Source organism: Musa acuminata, chromosome BXJ1-2 (genome assembly GCF_036884655.1).
Source record: "Musa acuminata AAA Group cultivar baxijiao chromosome BXJ1-2, Cavendish_Baxijiao_AAA, whole genome shotgun sequence".
NCBI lineage: Eukaryota > Viridiplantae > Streptophyta > Magnoliopsida > Zingiberales > Musaceae > Musa > Musa acuminata.
In genome coordinates this window covers 28,931,471-28,941,450 of record NC_088328.1, presented here as the reverse complement: position 1 = coordinate 28,941,450, position 9,980 = coordinate 28,931,471, and the positions used below count along the sequence as shown (strand labels likewise).

The 9,980-nt window shown below is 41.1% G+C and overlaps 1 protein-coding gene across 2 annotated transcripts; it reads right to left on the bottom strand.

Moving 5' to 3' along the window:
* Positions 1–3,531: 3,531 nt before the first annotated feature.
* LOC135607982 (palmitoyl-acyl carrier protein thioesterase, chloroplastic-like) lies at positions 3,532–7,781 on the bottom strand. 2 transcript variants are annotated; one of them, XM_065100342.1, is made up of 7 exons: positions 7,519–7,781; positions 6,204–6,796; positions 5,976–6,109; positions 5,299–5,412; positions 4,987–5,158; positions 4,815–4,883; positions 3,532–3,996 (listed from the first exon to the last, which is right to left on the bottom strand). In XM_065100342.1, the coding sequence occupies exons 2-7, from the start codon at positions 6,711–6,713 to the stop codon at positions 3,715–3,717; spliced, it is 1,281 nt and encodes a 426-aa protein (XP_064956414.1). In that variant the 5' UTR covers positions 6,714–6,796; positions 7,519–7,781; the 3' UTR covers positions 3,532–3,714. The 2 variants fall into 2 exon arrangements, with proteins under 2 accessions (XP_064956414.1, XP_064956403.1); XM_065100331.1 differs by having other exon boundaries at positions 6,204–6,778.
* Between the last annotated feature and the right edge of the window lie 2,199 nt (positions 7,782–9,980).

Sequence of the window (9,980 nt, the reverse complement as noted above, 5' to 3'; positions counted from 1 at the left end):
TGACTGAGACCGTGACTGAATCCCGTGAAATCATTTCATAGAAATTCATTGATATTTTTTTTAAGCTAAAGCACTGCATGGATCACCACACTCGGTGGCTATTATCCATCGTATATGGCTATGACTACCGGGGTATTTAATCGTATTTGCTTTCCGAGTTTTAGTCTCTCCGTGCTTCTGTCATTGTTGTTATTTTAGACCTGTATTTATCATTGAAGCTCCACTGGAAATTTCCTGTCTCTACTGCCCCCTGTCCATGCTTGAGCCATGGTGTTGGATCTCAGACGGTCTTCAACACCTACTACCTTCATGGTGTTGGAGTTGCTGATTCTTTTCTCATGCACTGGAAATCTCATAATATGATCACTAGTACTCTCTTCATGTGATTCCATTAAACCCGCAAATTCTTTTGTACGTCTTCCACCGTAAAATACTCTTTGAGGCCTCTCCCCTGTCTGCCACTCTGCTGTCCAAAAATGCCAGAAGAAATGGATGATGTGGAACAGCCTCGCCTGTCATGTTTCCATTGGCATCTCATAGTGATGACTACTTGATGACTTGTGTTGCATACTTACCATATCAGCTTTATGTCACTTTGATCCAATCGTATGCACTCTATGCCGTTCCTGTCATCAAGCATGACTCCTCATATCGATTCGTAACCCCGAGCTTTAGTCTCCCTCCCGTGTACGATTCTAATATTATCGTTATCTTTATCGCATGATCAAGCATCGATCACTTTTGTGTGCCACACATGCTCCAAAATCTATCTTGTTTTCTCGAGGAATCATAGTAAACCATTCATTTAAGTGCTGCGATCGTGGACTTCGAGAGTTTAGATCAGCACATGACCGGCTGGCTAATAATGCATGTGATGGATAGAGCTACTTCTCTCTCATGTGGTAACTTCTTGGAGAGGCTGTATACAAATAACATTTGGACCCAACATGATTCCTGCTGTCTCTCGGATATCAACTCCAGATATAGCTTAGAATATGACCAGATCTGCTAGTTGACGTCCTACTTGAATCGGATTCATCACTGGGCGTAGAGCGAAGCATCCATCCGTCGACACCTGAAACATGACGTTGAGGCTTCTGCTCTCCGCCGCTGCTCTGCCCCTCGTCGCCGCCTTCCTCGTCGTCGTCTGCGGGAATGGCATAGCGGAGGCGGAGGCGGGGTGCCGAGTCGAGCTGCCTGACTACGTCTCGGACTCGTGCTCCGCCGTCGACGCCGTGTTCGAGGCCTTCAGCGTCTGCTGCGAGTTCCTCCGCCGGGCTCGGTCGCCTTGTCTGCGTTCGCATCTGCATGCTGCGGTGTCGGTGGGCGCCGACGAGGACCTGTTGAGAGAGTGCTACGGAGCGTAGCCATGAAGAGTGCGATCTCTAAGAAAGGTAAGAGATGCATCGACCAGTGTTTGATTCGAGTTGCCACCACAGCGTCGGCTTCTGATGGCAGTGTTAAAATGCTTAGAAAATTGTTTACGACTGTCGGTGAATTAAAAGTATTTTCGCATCAATTGTACGGTGATAGATCTTTCAGATTCTGTAGAGGGTTGGTCACATTAGCACCAAATCTTATGAATATTCTCTTGACAATGTAAATACGATGAACGGGTCTTTTCACGAACTCGGAGCTTCGTAAGATAAGATATGCCCCCGACAAATTACCTCAATCAAATCCGCGATCTTACTTGAGAAGAGTAACGGGAAGCGAGTGACGAGCTCACATGCGTTCGTGTCTTCAAGATGGATCATTCAATCTCGTGACATGGATCGTACGTTTCTCTCCGAATATTGAAATATCGAGTTAATTATTTGAATCTCATGTAGTTAGATCTAAATTTATATTAGAATTTGTATAGTTATGAAAATAAAATATCTAACTTCATTAATCCTAACATCATCAATTTTATCGAGAGAAGCTCGAAAATAATGAATAAAAAGATATTTTCAATATTTCAGCTAATGATAACGAATGACGTTGATAGTGACGAACGATGGTACCATTAAGGACCACGAGTGATTGTTGTGTATGAGGAGAACGACAATGAGATGTGAGGGTCGCTTTGTCTGTGTCGATATCGATGCAATTGCTAAGCAATCATTTCGTCGCTCTACATTTGTGTCAATGTTGACGCACATGCAAAGCGGTCCTCATCTCTCATCGTCGCTCTCCTCATCATCCGTCACTACCTACATCGTCTAAGAAATCATTCAAGATATATCAACAACTTAATGCTTCAACTAGTTATCTCGAAAAGCATATATATAAGTATGCAAAGGAAGTAATCATTTAGATTCATACGCATAGTGCACAAGGCAAGACGACACACACGGGAGGAGAAATAGACGCGTGATTCATATGGTGTGATAATTAAATATACGAAAAAATAAGTTTCTTATTATTTTTTTTAAAGCTCTAGTAATCTCCCACAAATTATAAATTATTTCAAAATAAAAATTATTAAAAAATAAAAAAAAAGTTTCTATTGATGCATCTATTGTGTGGCATTAAGATGTTTTTTTTAAAGACTTAACCTTATTTGACGAAATAAGCATTTTTCGGATGAAATTCGTGAGAACCAATTAAATATTCTTCTTTGAAAAAAAATTCAGAAAATTTAAAAGAAGTGAAAAAGTCGGATGGGTATCAGATGAAAACTAGTACTGCTAAGAAAGGTTCATGAAAACCTAGTTTCCAATCTTAACCATGAACAGGAACCATCAATTTGATCCCACCTCCTTCTTCAACTGAGCATACGATTAAGTCGTGGCTAAATGTAACTTAATTCCCTGAAATTTCAATGCATGTCCAAAAGCCCACAAAAGACTGAGCTACTCAAATTAATCTCAATTTTGTCGGTTCTGATTTGATTCGATTTTTCTTGGATCAGTTTGATTTTTTTTATTTTTCTGAATGTGAACCAAAACCGGTTGGGAATTTTGATTCGATTTTTCGAGCATATATTTCCGTGATGGTATGATTGGAATTTTTTCTTGCCCTAAGAACATAAAACGTCGTTAAATCTAAAAGAAAAAACTTGAGATCAAATATTAATTTTTTATTATTTTTTTAATTTTATTTCCACTGGATAGAAATGGTCCCTGAATTTAATATTTAATTTTTTTTCTTCATCGAGAATCACATTCATATTTCTTTTTTTCCTTTGATCTTGATGAATCAGACGGTGATAGTGGAGAGAGAGAGAGAGAGAGAGGGAGCGAGTTTGCTTACGTCCACGCGAGAAGCACGTGCAAGTTCCGAATGCTGCGGAGTCCCTGACACGACTCCTTTGGGGGCTTCTCCGACAAGCTTGCGCGCCACGTACACAACCCAAGCCAAAGCCTGACGACCGCCAGCGTACGGCTAAAACCCTCGAAAATTACCGCACAGGGGCAAAAGGTCGAACACCCGTGCGACATGTCGGCGGACGCATCGCTGGCGTCCAGGACCAACAACAGCCTGGCCTTCTTCTTCCTCATCCGATCACTGCAGCAGCCATCACCAAACACAAGCAGCAGTTTCAAGTTGCAAACAATAATCCGCGATGATTAATTACATACAAGGCACCAATACGATCCAAAAGCGAACAAAAGCGTAGAAAAGAAAACAGATGATACAAGCTGTTGTATTTATATGGTCTCCATCTCCTTCCACAGAGTGGTGGTAATCATGCAGTAGAGCAAGATACCGATCAGATCCATCGTTGCATTACACGGTAGCAGCTTGAAGTGGCCCCTTGGTTTCGAGACCCTGAGCACGCTTAGGCCTCCACTCGGTCCGACCCCTCACGATCTCGGCCCCACATTCGAGACGCAGAAGATGCCGGCACTCAATGCCAGCCCCGGGTGATCCTTCAGGGGCGCTGCCATCGCCGTCATCATCGTCGACAGCCGTGAGCGATTGCAGCATGCTATCCTTCCCGCATTCCCTCCTGTATTCTAATGTCATTCCGGCGAGCTCATGGCTCTCCAGGATTGAGATTGGGGCACTCTGCATGCATAATAAAGATCAAAAAAGGAAGGGTCATCATCAAATAGTACATAAATACTTGATCATGGAAGCGACGGGTTCGCAGTAGGTCCACCAGCCTAACATTATTATAAAATGATGCAAGTGGATACTATTCAAAAGCCAAAACCCAACATAATTGCTGGCCAGGAATGTTCATAAAAGATGAAGCAAACATGAGAGGCAACATGGGGTGTTACTCCATGGACCCAAAACCATGTGCAGCCACCAACCCTAAGACCTAAGAGTTCTTTAGGTTGTAAAAGGTTAAAAGATCCTCCCACGTGCGATTCGATACAGAAGTCAGAATGAAGTAATTAGGAGCTGATGGTTTGAAATTTTGTAGGTCAAGAAAATTAAAAACTGACAGAAAGATGTTGCATATAGCTTCAGCAGCTAAAATAAGATCTTGTAATGCATCATAACAAGCCTGTCGGTGTTTAAAAATGTAGAATTTATGAATATTCAAGACAGCCAGGCATGGACAGAAAAGTTTGCTGAAAAACCTAATACTAAAAACATTCAAGCTAGAACTCTAATAAAATAGCTTGTTATGTGACCATACAACTAGTAAAGACCTTATACAACATCTTCAATACTTCCACTATAAGAAACTTAAACAAAGACATTTCTAAGAATGAACCTGGCTATCTTTGATTTTCAATATGATGACAACATGGAGAACAAAATTCTCCAAAATGAAAAAGAAAGAATTAAGCAGAGTCAAGGTGTAAACTTATGCAGTTTCAAGATATCATTTTCTATTTCTAATAAATATCTTGTGACCTTAACTACATTACCTCGATGATCCAGCCAATATACTTAACATTGTTCACATGTTGGTTGATATCCAAATCACCCCATCGAGGCTGCATTTAATAGCAAAGAAGATGCTTATAAACCACATATGTGGCATGAACAGGAACAAATAGATGATATAATAAGTACTAAAGATGGAGTTCACAGACATACAGTCAGCCCCTTTCGAACATAATCTGCAGTACTATCATCAAGCTTTGCTAGCTTTCTGCTATCATCCTCTATAATAGGACCACGATCCACAAAATAGGATCCTATTTCTGCCCTAACTTCCTCTGGAATTTTAGACAATTTCCTTGTCTGTTTGTTCATCATTACCCACACACTGAAAGTGGAAGGCCAAAGCCAAGAAACATATATAAGCCACATAACATTTGCAAAAAAAAAAAAAACATTAAGAGGTGAACAATCGCAAATTGCTGTCGCTGCATGAGAGAATCTGTGAAACTAAATGCAGAAACCAACCTGGTTGCTCTCAGAACAGTTTTCCCTGTTCGGTAGTCACGAACATGCCAGTCACGGCGCATCCCATTTTTCCCAGATGGAGCCACCCATGAATCTACTTCAACAACATCTTCCCTGAAAAGAAAAGGTAGGTTGTGATTCCCAATTTTAAAAACAATGCATACAGAAACCACTATAAGATGAACAAACAGTACATCAGTTTGTTCAATCTAGCAATGAAAAGCTATATTTAAGGAGGGTGATCTAGTAACTGAATATGAACCCATTAATGAGGCTGATCTAGGAACTGACATAAAAAATCAAAAGCAGTCGTAATCCATAACACAGTCCACGTTAGGCAAGAAAGGAGGTAACAGTTAATGCAAAATCAAAACAAGAGTTCAAACGACTATTATGAAGAGCTTGACTTTTAAAAGAACTTAGTCAGCTTGTAGGTCACAACACTGCCATTAATTTCGAACTTAATTAAGACAAATTCTCCACCCATGCACTGAAGAAAATTTATGGTACACACAGAACAAACAAGTGGCAAACATGCATGCGGAGAACTAAAACAAATTCCTTGCAGCAAAAAACTTGCATAGAGTTCAAGCAAATGTATCTAAGGAAGGTACTAAGATGGGTTATCCTTTTAATTGATTGAGAAAAAAAAAATCTGACATGGGGAAAGAACGCACCAGGAAGGATATTTTTCTACAATGACCTGCATTTTTGTGACAACCCAGATCAAATTTCTCTTGCTCATTTCAGGGGTCGAACCAAAGCCATCACCTAGGAGGCCAACGCTCCTTACATGGTTAAGAGCTGTTTCCTGCACAATATACAGAATAAGAGGATGCGTTATCATTGTGAAATCAAAAAAAAAAAAAAAATCAGGTGACCCGAGCAGTTATCTTCCACCAAACCTGTAGATGGTTCATTAAAGTCTCTATAGAAGCTGTTCGATCTGCCCCTATCTCATAAGACCTGATGGAGAAATTCTGCCTGAAAACTAGCCCATCTGGCATGATCTTCCCGAGCCCAAATGCATCAGCAAGCATGTCAGGCCGCCTGGGCTTCCAGTCAATCAGGGTAAATTGCTTCTCCGCAGCCAAGAAGATAGTTGTTATGGCAGCAAAAAGAAAGCTCCAGTCCGGCAGTTGATTGTAGAATGTTCTCGGTGCCGATGGAGAATCTTCCTCGACCTTTTGGGCTTCAGTTTTCAGGCCGACCTTAGTACCGTTGACCTTAGGAAGTGCTTGGGCCTGCGCCTTAACCTCCATGGCACCTGACACTGACATAGGCTTGGCTACAATGCCTCGGACGCCCAAGTTTTCAGGGCCTTCACCAATGGCTTTTGATGCTTTTGCTGAAACCACAGACGAGGAAGACGGGCCGGGGAAGAAGGCCGAGGCCACCGCCATGGAAGCAACCATGATGATCGATGGAAGGTTTTCACGCTCCCTCTTGATTACCCGGAATTAAAGATCAATGACAGCACCTGGAGACGTGCCAAATACTAAATTTTCATCAGAATGTGGAAATTAAAGCTCAAAAAAGATTGGTGGATCTCATTAATCATCATGGACAACATCTTACCACCATTTCCAAAAAAGGAAGGAATTTTTCTACCTTTATTTTTTCTAGAATCTTATGCACCAAAGGCGATCTAACTGAGACAATATTCCCACAGAAACTAAGGAAATGAAACGAAAACGGGCAATCTGAACAGTGTTGAAAGGCTAAAACATTGACGAATTTTCAAATCAAAACATTTGTGTCCGGAAATATCAACAAGCAGAAATTGTGAATCATCAAAGCCGCCAGCAAACCAAATAAACTATAACGAATTTGATCAAAAAGGAATAAGAAAAGGCCGCATCTTTCCATCAGCAGATTCAAATGCTTCGACACGAAACACAAAAATCCAAGCGGGATCCAGATGTCAAAAAATCCCTCTTTGAATCACCCCACATGGACATAGCTCAGAGCGCGTCATACCCAAACCGTAGCTTCACGAAATCTTCCTTCAAACCAACAAAAAGGGGGAAAAAAATAAAAAAATAAAATAAATGACAAAACAGAAGCAGAAACCCCCAAGCCGCCGCTGCAAAATCCGATCGAGATGGACCGTACTCCGGATCCATTCTGCGAGCAAATTAAATCCTCGAGAGACACAAATGCTGAAAGAAGGCAACGGAAGTGGGAAAAGAGAGCGATGGCAAGAGATCCGGTCATAACCTCGGATTGGATGCGAGGAAGAGGAGACAAGTGACGAGAAGCTTCCACCGGATTCCTGCGCTCACATATGGATCACCACGCGGCCTCCTCCTCGATCCCTTGCCCTCCTTCCTCTAGGGTTTGGGCCGCGTCCTCCTTCCAGAAAAGAGAGATGGAGAGAGGGGGCGTGGAAGAGAAAGGAGCGAGCTTTTTTTCTTCCTCTCTTTTTTTAGCCTTTTGTTATTCCAAAATCCAAAGCCAGCGGTGTTTTGGGAAGGAGGCCGAAACGCTTTATTATACATCTACGAGAGTCACCTCCCGCCCGCATAGATCTTTCTAACGTTTCCAACGCATAATATTACATGTATTACAAATGAGAAAAAAAATCTCTAATTTAATTTACTCGACATTAAATACCATGAAATTTATGACTATTTTTCCTGCAATATGTTTACTCGACGCCTGTAAATTGCATCTCATTATTTGGATTTTTAATGAATTCAGACAGTTAAATCGATTTCAAATTTATTTACTCACAATTCTCATTTAATTAATTATTTTAATTTATATATGTACGTCGCCATCACTTCTGTGTGACTTTATATCTGCCGTCCATTCGACAAGGCATCAACGATGTGGTATCATCTAAAAAAAACACTCTCTGGATATATACTCACATTTAAATTCTTCGAACTAATATTATTCTCTTAAATTCTTTTAATTAAATTAAGTAGAATCTTATTTGGTGAGCTCATGCTTCATGGTTTCATAAGATCCACACCGAACAGTCAATAAATGATTAGGTCGAGTCAATTTCATGACCACACTAATTACCTGAGCAATATTTGATCCTGTCCATGTTTCTCATTCCACCTCTCATTGTTCAATTAGAAGAGAAAGCCTTAACAGAAGAAAAATCTAATATCGATGAATTACAGACTAATATAATCTAAGAATACAGCAGTTGGTCGATGCAACAATACAGTATTTTTTATGTTATATTAGTGTGTATATATAAAAATTAGGCAAGGTAAGAAAGATTCGGAGAGAATCCATCCCAGAGATCAGTTCCAGGGGCAGATCCAATTTAGGATCCATCTACTTACAGTTGAGGATCTGATCTGCTCATTAAATGATGCTTCCTATTTTAGCTCATCAATGGAGAGGTCCATCTTGATGGAGGTTTGTACTTGAGAGGAACACATACCAGTATGATATGGATGGATTGCCACCCTTTTAATTCCACGTCCAAGTAAGAGGAAGTCCTTTACCTCTTCATTACGTAATTATCGTGTAGGCTCCAGCTTTGAGTAAACATACTGCATTCTTCTGCATCTGAGTTTTTTCTGCTGCTGTCAACTTCCACCTGATGTCAAAAAAGAGATGTTTAATGGATGCCCACCTCGATCGATGTTGGCGAGGAATAGGATCCTATGCCTGTTGATTGAATACTATTGTCCAGGCTCCAGTTTAGCAGAACCCATCGTTTTTCTTGATGTGATATTTCAGCTACTGTCAATTGTCCCTCCTGTAGAAAAGGATGATGTTCATTGAATTTGACCTGCTGTTTGATGTGAGAAATCTGGGAGACCATGTCATTTCTGGCTCGTTAAAGATTGAAGTATCATTAGAAATTTGATTTGAGGTTTCAGCTCATGTCTTCTACAAGCCAAAAGCATGACAGCCAACTACTCCGCAATGCATCCACCTGCTATTGACTTCCACCAAATCCAAACACGACGAGTTTGTTGCCTCCTTGGGAGAGGAGAGAGGCGTTCTGAAGCTTCGCAGATGTGTGGCTACCCATGCAAAGGTTTCCAACGTCAACAGTGCATGAAAGTGAGCCTCTTTATGAGACTGCCACCCACAAGCAAATGGTCAACATCACACCTTTGTACCTACTTTGGGATCTTGCTGCTGAAGACGCCCCCAGTGTGTGTGACCAGCACGGCAATTCAACGTGTGATACTTGGAGCTAAAGAGGGAGAGGAAGAAGCTGGGTTGGATGTTGTGGCTGTCGAATTGACAATGCAGCACAATGAGTTCCACAAGCCCAGTGCTAGAAATTTCCATCGTCTTGCTGTGTGGAATGTGTTCATAATATATTGCGTCGGAAACTATGCAAACCTTCTCACCTTAGTCTTCCACATGGCTCAGTCAAGATTGTTGTGTCAACATAATCTTCAACATGGAATACTGACTGACAAGCTGCATCCTTAAACAAGCCTCGAGACATCACATTTGTTTTAGACTGCAGGAGAAGGGTATTTCCAGGGTAGAGAGAGGAGGTCAGGGTTAGGTCATATGGCAACAGAAGAACAGTGCATGCCATTTGTTTAAGATCTTAAGAAAATGATCATGTCACTTTTATTCGCTGAAGAAGCTTGTGATCAAATCTATGTATCTGACTTTGGGAAAACCCAAAGAGATGAACTTGGTCAGTCAATGAACAAGGCAAATTGAATTCTTTCTATCCCTGAAGA